At 36.7% G+C, this 22,485-nt stretch overlaps 1 protein-coding gene across 1 annotated transcript; it reads left to right on the top strand.

Annotated features, from left to right (window-relative positions):
• Positions 1 to 658: 658 nt before the first annotated feature.
• Positions 659 to 5,884, top strand: LOC136419055 (uncharacterized). Its single transcript, XM_066405229.1, has one exon. The coding sequence runs from the start codon at positions 659 to 661 to the stop codon at positions 5,882 to 5,884; it is 5,226 nt and encodes a 1,741-aa protein (XP_066261326.1).
• Positions 5,885 to 22,485: the final 16,601 nt, after the last annotated feature.

Below are 22,485 nucleotides of genomic sequence, written 5' to 3' on the forward strand. Positions count from 1 at the left end.
GCGATTGTTGCGAAGATGGACTGAGAACAGATGTGCGTCTAATTACAAGATGTTCGCCTCATTTGATTTACAACCAAAATTTCCAATGTCGAGTCCAATAAACCTCCCTTCCGAACTTCTCATCGACGGGGTTAAAAAAGATGAGACAAATCTCGCTCTCTTCTCCACGAACATTCGGACGGTACACATCGCGATCGGTCACTCACAACACCTTAATTTACATTCACTAATACTCTAGGTATATTACATTATAGTTATTCGAACATATCGTATTTTAGATTTATTGTTATTAATTAATAAATAGTGTTAACCAACATTGTGAATTGATTGAACAATTAATATCATCTCGTTTACAACCATACGGGAAAAACATTGGTCCTTCGAGCCGGATTTGAGACACATATCGGTACGAGTGAAGTGAATTTAAGGTGCATCGACAATTCATCAAGGACGCAAGACACACCAAGTGCTTGAGGTGCCAGCTATCAACGAGGTCGATATCATTGTGAAGTGCCTGATTGATCATCACAACAACCAGTGCAGTTAGAAGTCAACAGAACGTAAGCTATATCCTTTCATTTATCCTCAATCTAGTATATTCAGCAAGTCTCGTTTACAACTGTATTACGACGAACACAGATCGCATACATACATAAGCATGGCTGGTGACGATTTAAAGACCAAACGCGGAATAATCAAAACGAAAATCACCCGTTTTAGAAAATTCTTAGAAGATCCCGCGAATAAAGACAAGCATTATCAAATACGCGCACGGTTAACAGGTCATGAGTTACTCTGGTCAGAATATGGACACATACAAGATCAAATAGAAGTATCAATTCAGGCGGGAGATAGAGATGCTATAGCAAAGGAATCGGACGAACGCGACAGTTTCGAATCCGATTATTATGAACTGGTTGGACTAGCGGAAGAGCTAATAGCAAATACAAATAATGGCAATAAATCGGGACAAGGAATCAACGTAGCCGCGCAGCCAAATACACAATCCAACAACGTGTCTATGTTAAAGCAATTACCACAAATATCATTGCCCAAATTCAATGGGGACTTATCGAAATGGATAAATTTCCGTGATTCATTTGATTCATTAGTCAATTCTCAGGCGTTATTGTCAAAAATTGATAAATTCAATTACCTCAATAATGCACTTGAAGGTGAAGCTGCGCGTGCAATTCAGTCGTTAGGCATTTCAGAGACAAATTACGATCATGCGTGGAAGAAGCTTCGGGATAGGTACGAAAATTCCGAAGAATTAATTCTGCATCACACACGAGCCCTATTTGGACTTGCTCCCATGACAAAAAACTCATATACGGATTTACGCCGTCTTATTGATGATGCACATAATCATCTAATCGCCTTAAGAAGTATGGGGCAAGCAATAGGCACATGGGATTCGTTGCTCATCCACTTAATTTACAAAAAGGTGGACGATGAAGCCCGAAGTAGTTGGAATAAACGTACATTGACTACCTTAGGCAAACGCACATTCGACGATTTTACTTCCACCCTAGAAACCCATTGCAAATATCTACAAACAGATTACATCGAGAAGAGATCGATCGCACTGAATCAACGAGAGCAAGCCAGTCATAGAGGTGGAAAGGGGACAAACGAACGCGCTGTATTATTAACCACAACCATGAACTCATGCCCAAAATGTAAGGGGAACCACCCCATCTACATGTGTAAAAAATTCAGAGAGAGAGAAGTACAAGAACGAATTGAGCGCATTAAGGAGTTGAAGTTATGTTTCAACTGCCTGAGATCGGATCATCAAAGCAAACCTTGCTTAGCGGGTACGTGTAAGAAATGCAGTCGCCGACACAATACCTTATTACACGTCAATAAGCCCAACAGTGAATTAAAGGACACATCCAATGAGCCTACCATGACATCTGAGAGACCTAATAACTCCACTGTATTAACCGTTCAGTCATCGGACAACTCTTCAACACATGTGATCCTTGGTACTGCTATTGTACAAGTACATGATCACGAGGGAGTGATCCATGAATGCCGAGCATTATTGGACTCAGGATCACAGATCCATTTCATCACGCAAGAGCTATGCAACAAGTTAAGGTTGTTCAAAACAAGTACGGATACGACGATTTCCGGAATACATCAAGCGACAATCAATTTGAATTATAAGGCATTATTAAAACTACAATCACGTACTACAAGTTTTAAAACAACAATCACTTGCCTAATCACCCCGAAAATAACGGACAACTTGCCTAATAGTGAGATAAACAGGAGAAGCATAAAGATACCATCTGGAATTGAGTTAGCTGATCCCTTATTTGACGACAGTCGACCCATTGACCTTCTCATAGGTGCTGGATTGTTTTGGGATTTGCTATGTGTTGGTCAAATAAAAACTGGCAGGGACCAGCCCCTGTTACAAAAGACGAAACTAGGTTGGATTGTCACAGCAAGCATTCCACAGCAATCGCAATCGTTACGTGACAGGGCGGCATGTCATATGATAACAAACGCACAATTACACCAACAGGTAGAGAGATTCTGGGCAGTTGAGGAGTGTACGCAACGCAGTGGAGCCCCACCATTGAACCCTTTTGATCCATGCGAGCAGTTATTTAGATCTTCAACGTCTCAAGATTCAAATGGCAGATTTATTGTTAATCTTCCATTCAACGACAAGAAGGATCAATTAGGCGAATCATATCATATAGCAGTAAAACGCTTGATGTCAATGGAAAGGAAATTCAAGTCTAATGCTGCTCTACATGTTGAATACGTCAAGTTCATGAAAGAATACGAAGAGCTTGGGCATATGTCGAGGTTATCGCAAACACGAGTGGAAGAGGTGAGCCATGCATTCTATCTTCCACATCATGCAGTCATCAAGGAACAAAGTACGACTACCAAACTTCGAGTCGTATTTGACGGTTCGGCAATGAGCACTTCCGGTCTGTCATTAAACGATGTCCAACATGCGGGATATGAGGTACAAGATGAACTATTTTCGATACTATTGCGATTCAGGAAACATAAATACATTGTTGCAGACGATGCAAAACAAATGTATCGACAAATATGGGTGAAAGAGCAAGACAGAGCTTATCAACGAATTTTGTGGCGCCCCAATGACACACTACCTATAGAAGTATTTGAGTTGAATACAGTTACTTACGGCACGAGGCCTGGGGCATACTTGGCAAAACGATGTCTCAGACAAATTGGTGAAGAAAACAAGGAAGTACATCCTGATGCGTGTGAGGTCATCATCAATGACTTTTATTTAGATGACTTACTTACTGGCGCAAACAGCGTCGACGCTGCTAAGGAATTAAGCCAAGGATTAACGCAATTATTAAGAACAAGAGGATTTGAATTACGCAAATGGGCGTCCAATGATGCACGGATATTAAAGGATATATCAACAGATGAACGAGTGATAGAACCCAACAAGGATCCTAAAACTTTAGGATTGAAATGGAAAACGAGCACTGACGAATTATTGATCACAATAAGCCCGCAAGAAGAGAGGAAAATAACCAAAAGGTCAATATTATCACAAATCGCTCAGATATTTGACCCATTGGGGATTATTGCCCCCATCACCGTTCAAGGGAAGATTATTCTACAACGCATATGGCAATTGCAACTCGAGTGGGATGAATCCTTGCCCCAAGATCTATACACGATTTGGAAGGAGTTTCAGCAAGGACTTATACATCTATACAGCATTCAAATACCTCGCCGAGTGCTGGGCGACCAAACCATACGAGTAGAACTCCACGGTTTCAGCGATGCATCTGAAAGGGCATTTGGAGCATGTATCTACTTAAGATCGACGGATAAAGAACAGAAGCACACAGTCCGACTGCTTTGTGCGAAATCAAGAGTTGCGCCACTAAAGAAGATGTCCATACCTAGGTTGGAACTATCGGCGTCCTTATTACTATCTCAATTGGTCAGTAAAACAACGCAAGCCTTAAAAACAAAGATCGAAGATCAATATTTTTGGAGTGATTCGATGATTGCGTTAGCATGGATTAAGGGCCAATCAAATAGATGGAAGAACTTTGTAGCTAATCGTATTGGAGAAATACAACGATTAACTAACAACAATTGGGCACACGTCACTTCCGAAAACAATCCAGCCGATTTGGTCTCACGTGGTGCGGATCCGATACAGTTGTCCAATTCAGCATTGTGGTGGCATGGTCCTTGGTGGTTATCTCAAGATAATACATCATGGCCATGCAAGGATATACAAGTAGAAGACGACGCAAGTGAGGAAAGGCATGTGGTACCTATGATCGCTCTCACCAATGTGATTCATCCCTTCAATTCGTTTAACAAATTCTCATCATGGCCACGATTAGTTCGTGTGCTAGCATACTGTTTAAGGTTTATACACACAACGCGTAATAAGGACAAGGATATAAAATCATCAGCATTGAGCACCTATGAAATACAACGGGCGCAAAGGTGCATCATTAAAATTGCTCAACAGGAGTGGTTCAGTGAAGAGTTGAAACGTTTGAAGGCAGTTCAACCAGTGGCAAAATCCAGCCGACTATCATCGTTGAATCCCTTTATTGATACCAACGGTATACTCAGGGTTGGTGGCCGTCTTCAAAAGGCGCCCATCGAATTCGATCATAAGCATCCTATTATATTACCGCCAAATCATAGGTTGACATGGCTAATAATAGAATATGAGCACAAAAGGCTGTTGCATGCTGGTTATCAAGCAGTGATATCATCATTGCGCACAAGATATTGGCCATTGTCAGCTAAGATGATGGTACGTAAAATTGTGAAAAAATGCGTCACGTGCATTCGATTACAAGGCACCACTACCCAATATATCATGGGCAATTTGCCGTCATCGCGCATTACCCCCACTCGTCCGTTTCTTATTAGCGGTGTAGATTATGCTGGACCCCTGTACTTAAAGGAAAGGGGTCGCAGTCGTGTCACTATCAAGGCATATATGTGCATTTTTATATGTTTCACTACCAAAGCTGTGCACATCGAATTAGCACATGATCTCACGACAGACGCGTTCCTGAATTGCTTACGACGATTCATTTCACGTCGTGGTCGTTGTCAAAGGTTATATTCAGATAACGGGTTAAACTTTGTAGGAGCTCATAATCAGTTGAACGAATTAGGAGCCTTGTTACAGAGCAAGGGGTTTCGCGATAAGGTAGGGGAATATACAACAAATGAACAGATCGTTTGGCACTTAAATCCGTCATATTCACCTCACTTTGGCGGATTGTGGGAAAGCGCAGTCAAGTCCACTAAATTTCATTTGAAACGCGTGGTTGGTGAAACCAGGTTAACATATGAAGAAACATACACAATACTAACACAAATCGAGGCTTGCTTGAATTCCCGTCCATTATCACCCCTATCTGATGATCCAAATGATTTAACTCCACTAACTCCCGCACACTTTCTCATTGGAGAATCCCTAACGGCCTTACCTGAAGCTAACGTTAGTGAAATACCGATCAATCGCTTGGACAGATATCAACACTTGCAATACATGGTTCAACATTTTTGGCGACGATGGCAGCAGGAATATCTTCATCAACTACAACAGCGCAACAAATGGACTCATGGCTCACCGTGCCAATTGAAACCAGGATCCATGGTCATTATTAAGGACGATAATTCACCTCCTACGCGATGGCGTTTGGGGAGAATAACTCAGCTGCATATGGGCACTGACAGCATAGCGCGAGTTGTGTCGCTAAGGACTTCGGATGGCATAATAACTAGACCGGTGGTAAAACTTATACCGCTACTCATCGACCCTGAAGACTCTTCCTCTAAGGTAACCCGATCAATAACAGCAGCATCAAGTGAGCAGTAACCCTTTGCAGAAAACCACTGAAGTTAGAACTAACTTAAATTAATTGTTATATTGACAATTAGTTATGCATACTTGTAATGTAGGTACACACACATACACGTCTTACTTGCATAACATCATACGCTAATCGTTAGAATCACCTATCATCACATTCATTTGAAATGGGTCATTTCAAGGGGGGGTGTATGTTATATGCTTTAAATTAGTTTACGATCCAGTGAGCTCTGTTTCGGCAAGGTTTTATTGATAGCGATTGAGATTCCCACGATGTCGTAGAATGTTCAAGACCATGAATAGCACGTCCAGTTTCATGCCGTCATACAGTTTTTGAAGGCACCTATTGTTGTCTTATTCACGCGATTGTTGTGAAGATGGACTGAGGACAGATGTGCGTCTAATTATAAGATGTTCGCCTTATTTGATTTACAACCGAAATTTCCAATGTCGAGTCCAATAAACCTCCCTTCCGAACTTCTCATCGACGGGGTTAAAAAAGATGAGACAAGTCTCGGTCTCTTCTCCACGAACATTCGGACCGTACACATCGCGATCGGTCACTCACAACACCTTAATTTACACTCACTAATGCTCTAGATATATTACATTATAGTTATTCGAACATATCGTATTTTAGATTTATTGTTATTAATTAATAAATAGTGTTAACCAACATTGTGAATTGATTGAACAATTAATATCATCTCGTTTACAACCATACGGGAAAAACAATGAGAAATTTGAAATTAACTATCGATTTAAAAAATAAACAATTAAAAAATGAATACTTAAAAATACCTTTCGAATTTAGAACTAACTTTGATGAATTTCGAATAGAAATCCCAAGCAAAACAATTAAACAAGTTTCATTCAAAACAAATTTACCTAACAATACCAATTGAATAATACCTCAATTTCAAGATGAAACAATTGAATATCCAATAACTTTAGTACAAATAAAAAACAATCGCTACAACATTGATATCACTAATCACTCTGAAAAAAGCATTGCATTACAATGTAACTCACAAGATCATCTACCAATGGAACAGATTGAAATCAATAATTATGAAATAAATGATTTTGAAGAAAACCGAAATAAACAGAATCCAATATTAAAGGAAGAAAATAAAATTAATGATACAGAAATATCACAATTAATCAGATACGATCATTTAAATAAAGAAGAAATAAAAGGCCTATTCCAAGTAATTAAATCATGCCAAAAGGTGTTGCACAAACCCAAAGATCCTCTAACTTTTTCAAATAATGTTAAACATGTAATTTCAACCACAGATGAAATTCCTGTTTATACTAAAAGTTATAGATATCCCTATGTTCATAAAGAAGAAGTACAAAAACAGATCACACAAATGTTGAATCACAAAATAATAGTACCCTCAAACTCCCCGTGGAGTTCTCCAATTTGGATAGTGTCAAAAAAGCTAGATGCTTCAGGAAAACAGAAATGGAGACTAGTAGTAGACTATAGAAAACTTAACGAAAAAACTATCGACGACAAATACCCGTTACCAAACATTGCGGATATATTAGACAAGTTAGGAAGAAGTCAATATTTTACAACATTAGATTTAGCAAGCGGCTTTCATCAAATTGAAATGGACCCTAAAAGTAAAGCAAAAACAGCCTTTAATGTTGAAAATGGACATTATGAATTTAATCGTATGCCCTTTGGTTTAAAAAACGCACCAGCGACTTTTCAAAGAGCAATGGATAATATTCTCCGTGGTTTGCAAGGAAAAATATGTCTTGTTTATATGGACGATATTGTAATATATTCAACAAGTCTTCAAGAACATTTAAATTCACTAAAAACAGTTCTCAACCATTTAATTGAGTACAATATGAAAATTCAGTTAGACAAATGTGAATTCCTAAAGAAAGATGTTGAATTTCTTGGACACATAATAACACCTGAAGGTATCAAACCAAATAAAAAGAAAATAGAAGCAATAAAAAATTTCAAATTACCAACCACACAAAAGGAAATAAAATCATTCCTTGGATTAATTGGTTATTATCGAAACTTTATAAAAAATCTTGCAAAAATAACAAAGCCAATGACTAATTGTCTAAAGAAAAATACGAAAATAATTCATGATAAAGCATTTATCGAATCTTTCAACCTATGTAAAAACATTCTAACAAACAGTCCTTTGCTACAATACCCAGATTTCTCAAAACCATTTATATTGACAACAGATGCATCAAACTATGCTATAGGCGCAGTATTATCACAAGGAACAGTAGGAAGTGACCTACCAATTGCCTATGGAAGCAGAACTCTAAGTACTACAGAAAGCAATTATTCCACAATAGAAAAAGAATTGTTAGCAATAGTATGGGCAACGAAATATTTTCGACCATACTTATTCGGAAGAAAATTTATAATCGTAACCGATCACAAACCATTACAATGGCTCTTCTCAATTAAAGAACCAAATTCAAAATTAGTACGATGGAGATTAAAATTTCAAGAATATGATTATACAATACATTATAAAAAGGGAACCCAAAATGCTAATGCTGATGCACTATCAAGACCTCCAAGAGAAATTGATCAGGAAATAAACCCTATTGAAGTTCAACCACCATTAACTCACATGTCAGCAATATGTGAAAAAGAAAAAGAAAATAATTCTGAAGACCAATATTTATGGCTTGACAAAATTAAATATTTCTTCGAATCGCAAAAAGAATGATTTGATAAACCAAAGAAAGTCTTCCCAAAACAAAAAATTAACGTAATATCTGATATTCAAATTAAACCACCAAAAGAGAAAGAAGAAATTATTAAAGATAATCAACCATCAACGAGTAAGCAATTAAAAGAGCGAAAAGTATCAACAAAAGACTCCGACACAATTACTGTACATTCAGCAACTGAAAACCCTATATTAGGAGCACCCTATGTTAATAAGAGTATTAACTCTTATAAAAACCAGATAATCTTTAAATGGACAAATAAAGATCATCCTTACGTACAAACCAAACAATTATTTAATACAAAAAGAAGAATATTCATGTTTATCAACAAAGAACCTATAACGGAAGAAATCCAAACATTAATAACAGAATACTTACCACCAAACCTATATTGTATGCATTTCCCCGATAAAGAACTAGAACCTTTAATATTACGAATTTTCCAAATGACATTTAAAAATAACACATACCAATTATTCATCTCAAACTTACTATTAGAAGATATAATGGAATTAGACGAACAAAAAGGTATCATTGAGAGATATCACACAACGAAAACATCCCATAGAGGAATAACCGAAAATATCGCCAACATTAAGCAAAGATATTATTGGCCGAGTCTAGAAAAAGATGTGATAAATTATATCAGTACATGCGAAATATGTCAAAAGGTAAAATACGAAAGACACCCCCATAAAATAATATTCAAACCAACAACAACAAAACCATTCGAACACATCTACATGGACACATATTCAATTGCAAAACAGAAGTTTCTCACAATTCTTGATAATTTTTCCAAGTTCGCAGCGGCATACCCAATTAATGAAAATGCCATTGAAGTATGTCAAAGTTTGATAAAATTATTTGCACATCATGGAACGCCAAGTAAAATTACAACGGATAATGCACCTTCTTTTAAAAATGCAATGGTACAAGAACTATGTCAAACTTATCAAATAGAATTGCACTTCACCACGCCTTACAACCCAAATTCAAACTCTCCCATCGAAAGATTTCATTCAACCTTACAAGAAAGCTTAGTAGCATTGAAACAATATCATAAGTCGAAAACGATTCAAGAATTAGGTGACTTAGTTGTATTAAACTATAATAACAGTATCCATACATCCCATGAATATACTCCATTCCAAGTTCTTAAAGGGAACTTAAATTATCAATTAAATTTTGAAAAGGATTTAAACCAGTTACAAACAAATTATATACACGAAATAAATGAAGTATTGCAGGAACTAAACAATCATATCAATACTAAATTAAATATTAAAAAAGCCATGAAATTGTCACAATTAAATAAAAACCGTAAAGATAACCCTGAAATACCAGAAGGAACACAACAATTACTAAAAACACCTAAAAAATTAACACAGAAAATAGAACCCAAATATAAACAAACTACTTTTGTCAACCAAAGACATCCAAAAGATACTAAGACTTGTGTTTTGTTTTCAGATGTTCCTCATATTCCTAGTTCCTCTGCTGGTCAAAGCCCAGTATACGATAGAAGAACTCAAAAACCCATTATTACCAATATATCAAGGTCAGAGTTACGCGATAACAAATAATCATCATGTTTATTATCACGTAAACCTTACAAACATGCATAATTGTATTCAAACGATAGAAAAAACCCTATTACAAGTTAATACCATACAAAATCTTAATATCCCATCATATCAACAATTACTCATTACTTATTAAAGCAAACAGATTCTATTAAGGCTTTCATACAACACTACACTACCCCTATGAGAGTTAGACGCGGTTTAATTAATATCGTCGGTAAAGCTCATAAATACTTGTTTGGTACTCTTGATGCTGACGACGGTGAACGATATGATAATTATATCAAAATCCTAAGAGAAAATCAAGACATTAGTAACACACAGACAATTGTGAAAAAATTAACTAAAGATATTGATGCTCAATTTAACACTGTTAAGACAAATCAACAGCAAATTCAAATACAAATTAATGATTTATCTAAAATGACACAATCAACATCTACAACTGTTTACTTAATCCTCTTACTTGACAATTTAGAGCATAATATCCAAACAATAAATGAACTAAAAATAACCCTAAAGACCGCAATAAATTTCGCTGAAATAAATATTCTTCATCATAGTATTCTAAATTATAGGGACCTTCATCACATAATACAAAACATCCCTATAGATCAAAGAATTTCATTCAAACATCTTATATCTTATTATGAAGCAGCTCATACAGACGTAACCATCCAAAACAATTTAATAATCTTTTATATTGCTGTACCACTAATAAAGAACCAGCAATATAAACTCTATCACATTTATCCTATACCAATAAATAACCAAATGATAATGCCTATTAACACATACTTACTACAATCCAATGATAAATCATATAATCTAAAAGAAAGATGCCCCAAGACAGAAAAATTCTATCTATGTTCAGAAAATTTATTGAACTCAAATGAACCCTGAATATTTGAGACAATAACATAAGTAAGATTTCAGTCACAGAATTAGAAGACAATTATTTAATAATAATCCCACAAGAACAACAAATTCTTCAATTTAAATGTCCACAACAGACGACGGTTGAAACAATAACAAAACCATCCCTCGTCTTACCCTCAGAATGTACTGTTGAAACAAATAATCGATTGTATGAATCACAAAAACCACAAACAGTAAATCTATGATTAAAGTTGCCAGCACTTACACTGAATACAACTTTAATACATGATATCAAACCTTTGGTACTAGAAAGCCTACACCTAGACGATATACGCAATGATTTAGAAATCGCTCAAAATCTTAAAACAAACCCTTTAAAGAAATTCGATGTTATCAACACAAGCATTTCTACAACATTAATAATCATTGTTGTTCTAGTAATTATTTGCATCATACTTTACTATGGTTATAGTTATTATCGTAAGTCTAAAATAACTAAAAAACCTGTACAAATAGGCATAGAACTACAACCCCTCGAAAAGTTACCCACCTTTTCTCAGTCTTAAGGAGGGAGGAGTTATATGGCTATTTCACCTTACATTGTAAGATTTAGCTATGATTCATCATCTATTGTACGTGCCAAAATGACGAATACTAAGTTTGGCCATATCAGCAACTAATTACTATAAAAGGCGAAACCATGTAAATCAACAGTTAGTTATAAGTTGACATTCAAACTAGATGTAGTTATCTAAAAGAATCTTGTATTGCTCTAATGAATAAAGTTTTAATATTTTTTAAAACGTTCATTTCACGATCAGAAGTATAATTGTTGCATCACTTTTCGAATGTTTACTACCAGGTCTACCGGTATGAAATGAGCGCTATTTTGTGAAAATAAAACACCAATTTTAACAAGGAAAGAAAAATAAAATTTATTCAAAATATTAACCATTGTTTTCTACACATTTTGACCACCTTTCTGGCAATTTATAGATACAACGCCAATAGAAATGTGCCTCTTTGGCATCAAACCAATTAGACACCCAATTTTCTACTTCTTCGTAGGAATCGAAGTGCTGCTCAGCCAATGCGTGTCCCATCGATGAAAACAAATGGTAGTCCGAAGGAGCCAAGTCTAGTGAATACGGCGGATGGGGTAGCAACACCCAGCCAAGTGTTTTGATGGTATCCTGAACCGGTGTTGCTTTGTGTGGAGGTGCGTTTTCATGGAGCAAAATTACCTTCCCGTGTCTTCTGGCCCATTCTGATCGTTTTTCGATCAACGCATTGTTTAAATTAATCAATTGTTGTCGGTAGCGAACAGTATTAACGTTTTCACCAGGTTTTAAAAGCTCGTGGTGCACCACACCTTTCTGTTCCCACCAAACACACAGCATTGCCTTCTTGCCGAATCGATCAGGTTTTGCAGTCGATGTTGATGGTTGTCCCGGATCAACCCATGATTTTTTCCGTTTATGATTTTGAAAATAAATCCATTTTTCATCTCCAGTAACAATTCGATGCAAAACTAATTTTCTTTCGTGCCTTTGAAGCAAAATTACACAGGTGTTTTTTCGGTTCTCCATCTGTCTTTCATTCAATTCATGCGGTACGCATTTTCCACATTTTTGGATCTTTCCCATAGCTTTTAAATGATCAGAAATTGTTTGTTGTGTAACATTTTTAGCGATGAAGCGAATTTTGATGTTGATGGCTTCGTTAATAGCCAAAATTGTCGCATTTAGAGTTCAGAGAATCCACATGTAATTGTTGAAAGAAAAATACATCCATAGCGTGTTACTGTTTGGTGCGGCTTTTGGGCTGGAGGCATCATTGGACCATTCTTTTTCGAAAACATGGCTGGGTAGGCAAAAGCGGTTAATAGTGTTTGCTGTCGCGACATGACAGTCCACTTTTTGATACCTAAATTGCAAGATATGGATGTGAATGACATGTAGTTCTAACAAGAGGGGGCCACATATCCTACAACCTGCGAGACCATTCATTTACTGCCTAAATAATAATATCCGAGTCGTGCAATTTCCCGATATGGCGATAAGAATTAGCCAACAAGGTCATGTGACTTTACACTCCTGGACTTTTTTCTTTGGGATTTTTTGAAATTTACGGTCTATGCCAACAAGCCCACGACGAGCTATGCATTGAAAGAAAAAATTAAGTGCTGTATGAACAAAATTCAGCCACATTTATGTAAAATGGTTATGAAAAATTTCATCAAGAGTGTGTATGTGCCAAGAAAGCTATGAAGGCCACTTACCTGATATGCTATTACATAAAGTATACATAAAGTATACATAACCCTGTCCTGTATACTTTATGAATCAATTAAAAAATTGCCATTATCAATCAAAAACCTGTGTTTTCTAGAAAAATTACTTCTTATTTGAATGTTGGGGCACCCTTTATAACTTGTGACCATAGGAGTATTACAAACAGTACAATAAATTAGTGTCAAAAGTATTCCTGAGTTTGTTTTGCGAGTTCCATTATAGATGTATAACACTTTATGGTTGAATTGCGTTTTAGTCTTTTTTTCGAGCTTAATTAAGAAAATTTCTATTGCGGACCTGTACATATTCTTTTAATTTTTAAGAATAAACAATTAGTTATGTCAATTAACAGTGTATGTTATTTGAGTGTTTAATAATAATCTAATGACTGAATTGATGTACTAATTTAATAGAATGCACAAAGAGAAAATAAATTAAAATTAACAGAAGTCCTAAAAATCGAAAAACAACAACAAACCAATACGAATAAAACAATTAAATTTAGAACATATGTCCGAAAAAATTGCCATTATTTTCCAAGCATAAATAGCACCTTGAAACTGTCGATTCTAACATCGTAGTCAACATGTGTGGAGTAATACCGGCAACTGCGTGCAGAACTAACCTCCTCAGTTTCTGCACTGTAGCATAATTTTGCTGATAAACTTAATTCTTAACAAATCCCCATACGAAGAAATCAAGCGGGATTATATCGAGTGAACTATTTCATTTTATTTAAGGATAAATAAAATAAGGAGCAATTTAACACACCTTAAATTTTATTTAATACGAAAAATATGAGTTGATAGTGTTGATATGTACCCAACGTCGCTCCAAGGTCAGTTTTCTTTAGGACGAAAAAATAAGATTCGATCGTGTTGGTATGTATCTAAAGTAGGCTCAAGGTTGACGAAAGCGAAACAGTAGAAATTCTTTCGAAACTCGTTTGCGAGTTAAATATTACCACTTCAATCAAAAACAAAAAAAAAGAAATAGCTCAAAATGCGTAATCAATTGCAATCAAGACAATGGGGCGTCTGTACACGTCCCCACAGAGCATTCCAGTAAGAAGCCAAAATAATCCACGATCCCCAAAGGGCAAGGCGGAATATCTCAACAAAAATAATTAAATGCAACAATTAACTATGTTCGGATACGTAAATCCGCATAGATCCGGCTCAAAGGACCAAATTGTCATGGAGATCAAATTCCTCCGAAGGCCAAGTGTCTACACTGTAAAGTACTTCGCGCTAATTTCTCATGGAAACTTAATGACAATATTGCAAAACGATTAGATTGTTTGCATTTAAGACACTGCCCTTTTAATCAATGTATCAGAGCCATTCAAATGTGATCGACTTTGACCAAAAGTTCAAGTTCTGTTTACTTCCAACTACCCCTAATAGTGTAATTTAGATAAGTTGCATTATCAATTATGTCATTATAGCTTTTACCCCATATATACCGGGTGATTCAAGAAGATGGTTCGCCCTTATAACTTTTTTGTTTTTAAACTTAGAAAGTTGAAATTTGGAGGGAAGCTAGGTAAACCATATAGTAATTGGACATCATACAGTTATTGGAGAGACTGACTAAAATAGGTTATTACAAGAATATGTGACGGAGCCAGTAGCGCGTGCAGTGTCACCCGTCTACAATGACAGCGACAGTGCACTGCGAGCCAGAACATCTCGGTTCTGTAGAGAACTAAAACAACGGCGGGAAAACATTTTCCATAACGGTTTCCGGGAATACATTCTGGATAGTTCAATCAAAACCATATAAAACCGTTGGCCACACCACCAACGGTCCCTTTTCTCTTTCGTGCCTCGCACCCTCCACATATACTCCAACTGATAACAATCATACTCTGTACATAGTAGAAATAAGTTTATTCTAAGTTTAGTAATAAAACACAAAACGTTCCTGTTTTACGAGTTCTGTGTGGCAATCCTATTTCTGACACCCAATGGAAAACGCCTAGTGATTCCATATCTCGACAACAGGACAAATAGTTTAGAAGTCGATGCGGTTTTTCGTTGACAAATGTCAACGTTGTTGTGACATCTTTCATACCGATTTAAGATTTCCCGCGAAATTCTCATTAGTAATGCGTATTAGTCAATATATTTTTGCTGTGTAAAAATTCCTTAATTACCGATAAGTACATAGCTGTTTAGAAACCATATATTGTTTAATAACAATGACACATATTTTTTTGTTAATATAGAACTTTATATTTCTCAATTCTGAAAGTGTACATGTAAGATTTCGGTATCGTTATGGAAAAAATAAATAAATAAAACAAAGTTAGTTTTGAGGTACTCCTTTACTTGTCAAGAATCAAGGCCGGAATGCCCCCCGATACACATGTCTTATCCACCCCCGAGTTCATCCCTGCCTTTTTAAGAACATTGATAAGCCACATTCCAGGTTTTTCCTCACGATTCCCTGACCCATCATCAATTTTTCTCTCACCTATGTTAAGGAATTCCTAAAAAACCATATATCGTTTTCTCACGCTTATCTTAGAAGTAATTTACGGCTAATCCCCATATTATTCTCACATGGTATTACTTGATAGTCTCAACATAAGCAAGGAATGCTCACACGGCCAATTCTGACACTAAATTCGCTCTCGGATTTACCTCTAACAATTATTGACAAATAAAGCATACTCAATGAATTAATCTAAGTTTTAACAAAAATATACTCGATGAATTACATCTAAGTTTTAAACAAAAACATACTCAATAAATTAAATCTAAGTTTTCAAACAACAAAAAAACTCGCAAAGTGCGAAGCGCTACGGTTTCCAACATCAACAATTTTTTTTTGTCAAATGCGAAGCGTTATGGCTTCCAACGTCAACATTGTTTTTTTTTTAATATATTTTTTCAATTGGTCAATGCTCACACGAGCCTAATAACAATAACAATAAGTAAATAATTAGTCATCTTCCATCTGAAACTTTCCAGGCCATATTCGTAACATATCGGTTGCAACAATCCTTTTGCGATTTGTTATTAAGTTTAGCAGTTCCACTCGATCATTCGGAACGAGTTTTGTGATTTCAAAAGGAACGTCATACCTTCTGTCCAGCTTTGCCAAGTGAGAGTTTCCAGATGGATGGAAAACGATATCTCCTACACTAAAGCTTTTGTTAATTCTATGCGTTTTATCATATTTAGATTTCATGTATTCTCCATGCCCAAGAATACGTTCATATGCTAGTAGACGATCTTTTTCTAGAGTATCAGTTATGGTGCGAGGAATGGCAGACGTTAGAGACTCAATGTTTTGGCTGGTTAGGTGTCGACCCGTTAGAAGATAAATAGGTGCGAATCCTGTAGTTTTTTGAACCGTTGTGTTTAGTGTACCCTGTAACTTTTCCGTGCTACTTGTCCATTCTGACTTATCTTTGAGTGTTGTTCCTAACAAATCTAGTACCGTAGAGACATACCTCTCGACTTGGCCATTACCTCTAGGGGCACTTTTGGCTACACAGTGCTGCTCAATATTTAGGTCTGATTGGTATTTTGTAACTAATTTGTCGATAAAATTTGTCCCGCGGTCGGAAATGACTCTTTTTGTGTTTCCTAAGATGTTCAAATAAATTCTTAATTTATCACGGGTTTCTGTTCCCGTTAGGGTTTTTATGGGAATTAAGAAAACAAATTTAGTAAAAGAATCTATTAAAATTAAAAGATGTTTAAATCCCTCCTTAGTTTCGGGAAAAGAACCGACAAAATCGGCGTGTAAGGTGTGAAACGGGATTGGTACCTTTTTGATGGGATGTAGGGTTCCTTGTTTTGGGCCAGTATGTTTTTTAGTCAATATGCACGTTAAGCATTATTACAGTATTTCCTGACAAATCGGACCATTCTGAGGAACCAGAAGTAATGATTTATCATTGCAAATGTTTTATCTATTCCGAAATGGTTCTGTTCGTCATGTAATAACTTTAACAGACCAAATCGGCTGCCTTTCGGGACATAAGCACGATAGATAGGGGGGTTTTGTCCCGGGTTGATTTTTCGGAACAAAATATCTTTTTGACAAAAGTATTCATGTGTTAATTTCCCTTCTTCTAATTTGGATTTAATTTCTCGTGTAATTGGGTCTTTTTTTGACTAATTTTTAGTCAGTTATCGGTTGTAATGATATTTATATGCAACGTGCGGGATTTCTCTATCGGATTTCGATTTAAGTAGTCTACGTGCTGAATATATTTGCCTTTCCGATATTCGATTGTAAAGTTGAATAATTGTAAGTACAGCCACCAGCGCGCGACTCTCGGGACCAAATCCTTTTTGTTTTGGGTTAATTTTAAGGCATTACAATCGGTCACTAGCTTGAAGTTGAAGCCTAGCAAATGTACCCTAAAGTGTTTAACGGCCGTATATACCGCTGAGTTTCCAATTCGTATGAATGATATCGGCTTTCTGTATCTGTGGTACGCTTGGAAAAATACGTAACTACCCTTGTCGTCCTATCTAGATGTTTTTGAAACAGTATCGCCTCGAATTCCAATGAATTTGCGTCTGTGTGCAACTCGGTCTCTAAATTTGGATCAAAAATGGCTAATAATGGAAGTTAACTTAGAAAGGCACAGACGTAAGTCTTCGCGATTTCTTGTTCACTTCCCCAAACACATTTTTCGCTAGCTCTTGTTAGCTTTGTTAGCTTGGTTATAGGGACGGTACGAGTCGCGAACTCTGGAATATACTTCCGAAAATAGCTTGCTAATCCCATAAATTGGCGAACCTGCTTGACGTTCCTTGGTTCGGGCGCCCTAAGTAAGGCCTCGACCTTTTCCGGTCCCGGTTTTACCCCGGCTTTTGATATGACTTGCCCCAAATACAAAATTTCGTTTTGGAAAAATTTGCACTTTTTAATATTGAGAGAAAATCCGGCGGCGGAAAGTGCTTGTAACACGCGATCTAACTTTTCTAATCCCTCGTCAATTGTGTTTGATAGAATTAGCACATCATCCATGTAAGCTAGAGCGTCCCTGTCCTTTAACCTACCTAGAGCCTTGCATATTGCCCTTTGGAACACAGCTGGCGCGTTTGATAACCCAAAAGGAACCTTGAGATATTCAAACTGCCTGTCAGAGATAACGAACGCTGTTTTGTCAATAGAACCTTCCGACACTGGAATTTGATGAAATCCCGAGGCCATATTGAGGGTTGTAAAATATTTCGTTTTTCCTAACTGATCGATTTGGTCATCAATACGCGGTAAGGGAAAGCGGTCCTTTACAGTTATTTGGTTTAGTGCGCGATAGTCAACGCACAGCCGGCTTGAGCCGTTCTTTTTGTGAACTAGTATTACGGGACTGGCGTAGGGAGAATTACTTTCCCTAATAATTTGATTTTTTAATAAATCTTCGATGATTTCCTTGACTGTTTCGCGTTCACACAAGGCCATTCGATATGGGTTGTAGTGGATTATCTTGTCGCTCTTTAATTTTATCTCGAGTTCCCCTGTATTGACTTTAGTCACTGAGTTTCCCGTAGTAATGTGCCCACTATACCTGAGAAAGATGGTTTTTAGTGAATCTAGATCTTTTCCTCTGAGAGTAGTCACGATTAAATCGTCAGCCAAGGAAGCAGGATTTACTCTTCCTACCTCCCTGTTGCCTTCACTGCTCAAATGGATCCGGGTGCCATCTGAATCAGACATAATTTGGATTCCCTTGTGTTCGAATAAATTCCGACCCAAGATGACATCGAAATCCATAATTGTGTCTTCGACCACGTGAAAGAGTAACTGAAATGCCGTTCCCTCACGTTCGATCGTCAGACGAGTTTTACAATTAGTGGGAACCATCTTACCCCCAAATCCCTTCAACATCAAAAAACTGGGGATCAAATGACAATTGAGTTTCCTAGCAACACTTTCCCGGATTAAACTACATTCAGCCCCGGTATCGACTAAACAATTGACTTCATTACCCTGAATTGAAAACTTTGTACAAAACTCATTATTTAATTTGACAGTGAAGAAATTAATCTTTGCTATTTTATTATCAGATTCCCTTGTTCGCTTGTTTTTTTTTTAAGCATTTCGATTCGTCATGACCCTGTTTGCGGCAAAAACTACAAGTTACGCGGGCAGGTCTTGTTTCCAGTCCAGGTTCCTTTCCCGAATTGGGGCAATTTCGTACTAAGTGTCCTGGACTGTCACAAAGATAGCATAATTTAGGGCGATCATCTTTCCCGAACGGATATTGGCGTTTCGTTCGAATAGGGGTGGCTTGTTTATTATTATCTACCATTTTGAAATTATTTAAGAGAGATAACAACGCAGCCACAGTGGTGACCCCACTATTAAACATCGCGGTTCGTACCGTTGCGTCTCTAACGTCACCCATTACGAGTTCTACCAACTGAGACTCAGATAAATTAAAGTTCAAGGCCTTAAGTAAGGAAATTTTCTTTCTATCATACTCACAGTACTCTTTAGCGTCGTTGCTGGTGTATCTGCTGGCCTGGCGAAACCGCTCACTCAAGTTGTTTTTCGGCGGGTATAGGTCCGACAGTTCCGCCTTGAAGTTTTCCCAAGTTTTCTCGGAAGGCTGCCAAGCGTTGAACCATTCTTTGGCGTCGCCCATCAATACACTAGCCGCTCGTGATAGAGTCTCGAAATCGGTCCAATGGAAGGCTTCTCGGAGCTTTTCGATCTCGGTTACCCATCTCCTGCTGCCCCCAAATCGTCACTTGCTGAATTGAAGAGTGGTATTTGGATCGAGGTGACTACATTCTTTGAAGAGTTCGGTTGCCCTGCGTTTTCCCTCATTTATTGGAGAGTTTCAGCTAAGACTTGGAACAAAGCCTCCATGTTCCAGTTTTGCCACACTCGCGATTTTTGAAGAAGAAAGAAAAAAAACTTCCGTGTAACTACTCGGCGCTATTGAAGCACGACCAAAGCACTTATTCGCACACAATTAAAGCACTGATTAGGACACGACTAAGGCACTGATTAGGATTGTATCCCACTTCTGATGTAAGATTTCGGTATTGTTATGGAAAGAAAAAAATAAAAAACAAAGCAAGTTTTGAGGTATTCCTTTACTTGTCAAGAACCAAGGCCGGAATGCCCCCCGATACACATGTCTTATCCACCCCCGAGCGCACCCCTCTCTTTTTAAGAGCATTGATAAGCCACATTCCAGGTCTTTTCCCACGATTCCCTGACCCATCATCAATTTTTCTCTCGCCTATGTTAAGGAATTCATAAACAACCCTCTATCGTTTTCTCACGCTTATCTTAGAAGTAATTTACGGCTAACCCCCATGTCATTCTCACATGGTATTACTTGATAGTCTTAACATAAGCAAGGAATGCTCACATGCACAATTTCATCAAAAATTAAATGGACAAAAGATGCAACGCTACAAGGCCCATTGGAAGTGAAGAGAGACTAGCTGCCTTTTTAAAGTAAATCATTTTAATATGTGATGTACTCATTATTATTATTCAAATGAATGTGAAGTTAAATAATTTATATAGGTGAACACATTATGTGAGCCATTAGTTTATTGTTCCTCAAGGATATTAATGGAGCTTAACAGAAATTGTCCGAGTAATATAGGATCATTTTCTGTGGATTTTAGATTTTCCAATAATTTATTTCTCTCTTCAACTCTTAATTTAGCTTTTTCTTTATATTTTATCCATAGTCTATTTTAATAGAACAGCTACATATCTTTCTTAACTTTTTTAGCCAATTTTGGGGTTGCACTTGACGCGGATGTAACTCATGTCGCAAGTAACGGTTTAGAAAGTTTTTGTGGTTGCAATTCATTCTCTGCGCTTTAGTTTTGCTCCTGCATGTTGAATTCTAAAATATTTTTGTCTATGTCTGCAGATCTGACATTATTTTTTTAAATTTCCATACTTTGATACTTTGGATTAGATTTATGTATCCCGCCAGTCTAGATCCAAAAAGGAATAAATAATAATATTAGGTTTCATTTAAGAGCAAACGTCTAGACTCATTAAGAATATTGATGACTAGATAGAATAAATAAAAATGTGAAATAGGACGTACATACCCCATATAGAAGAGGTTTGTAAATTAGTCTTGAAAAGGACACTGCCCTTGCCTTTCGATAAGAAAATAAAACGCTCCAGCTTGTATTAACATCTAGTGCCGTGTTTCATTGAACACCCATTTTCCTATGAAAATTTAATACTTTGAGTTGACGCTTCACTTTTAACAAATATCTGTTTTCTTCTGATTGCATCTGTTAATGAATGGCAATTTTTGAGTCTTTATCAAGTCATAAAATCACACAGAAAATGATTTGATCGATCTTATAAGTGAAAAGAAAATGTATGTAGGAAGACCCTAAGGCGAGTTACTTCCAGAAGCTATGAGTCGCAAATTAAATACAAGAAAAGTCGCTTATTACCACTAACGTATTACTAAGAACGAATGTCACTAATATTACACTAATTAATATTTACACGAATATATACCGACTACCGTAAATGGTGATAAATGTCTTATGCTAATGATCTCTTTTACAAAGGTAGACCGTATGTAAATCGAATCATAAGATGAGAGGCATGACAATCTGGGGCCAGTCCTCTCAATCTCAACTCTCGTTAATTACTGCCCTCCCTTCCTGATTTCCATTTCTTTCCTTTTGTCCGCTGGCCCCGTTTTGCCCCCCTTGCATGTTAAAAACAAGTGTCCTTTATTTCCGAAGTTCTTGAAAGTTATACCATAAAAAATGACAATGAATGTTTTAGGTTGACAGAATAGCGAGAAAACCAGAACCCCGATCGATTACATAGGGTCCTACCAATACAAGAAGTCTGTCTGCCTGTCTACTTAGGGATATTCACTAAATTTATGGTGGCACCGACATGTATAAAAGTATTACTTTTTCATTTTTACAGAAACTTCCACAAAATATCATAATCATTATTAACCACGAATGATCGTTTATTACAGATTCTTGGCTACAGAAGACATCTACAAAAGTATTACGTACAGCTACAGAATGGTATGGTCCATTACAATCAACCTAAAGCAGACCTAAAAGAAAATGTTGTTTTCCTGGAATAAGGAATGAAGTGACTGAAACATCTAATACATTAA

The sequence above is a fragment of the Euwallacea similis genome, unplaced genomic scaffold, assembly GCF_039881205.1.
Source record: "Euwallacea similis isolate ESF13 unplaced genomic scaffold, ESF131.1 scaffold_63, whole genome shotgun sequence".
Taxonomy (NCBI): Eukaryota; Metazoa; Arthropoda; class Insecta; order Coleoptera; family Curculionidae; genus Euwallacea; species Euwallacea similis.

Excerpts from the sequence above, each read along its gene's own strand:
- LOC136419055 (XM_066405229.1), top strand. The coding sequence starts at position 659 with ATGGCTGGTGACGATTTAAAGACCAAACGCGGAATAATCAAAACGAAA.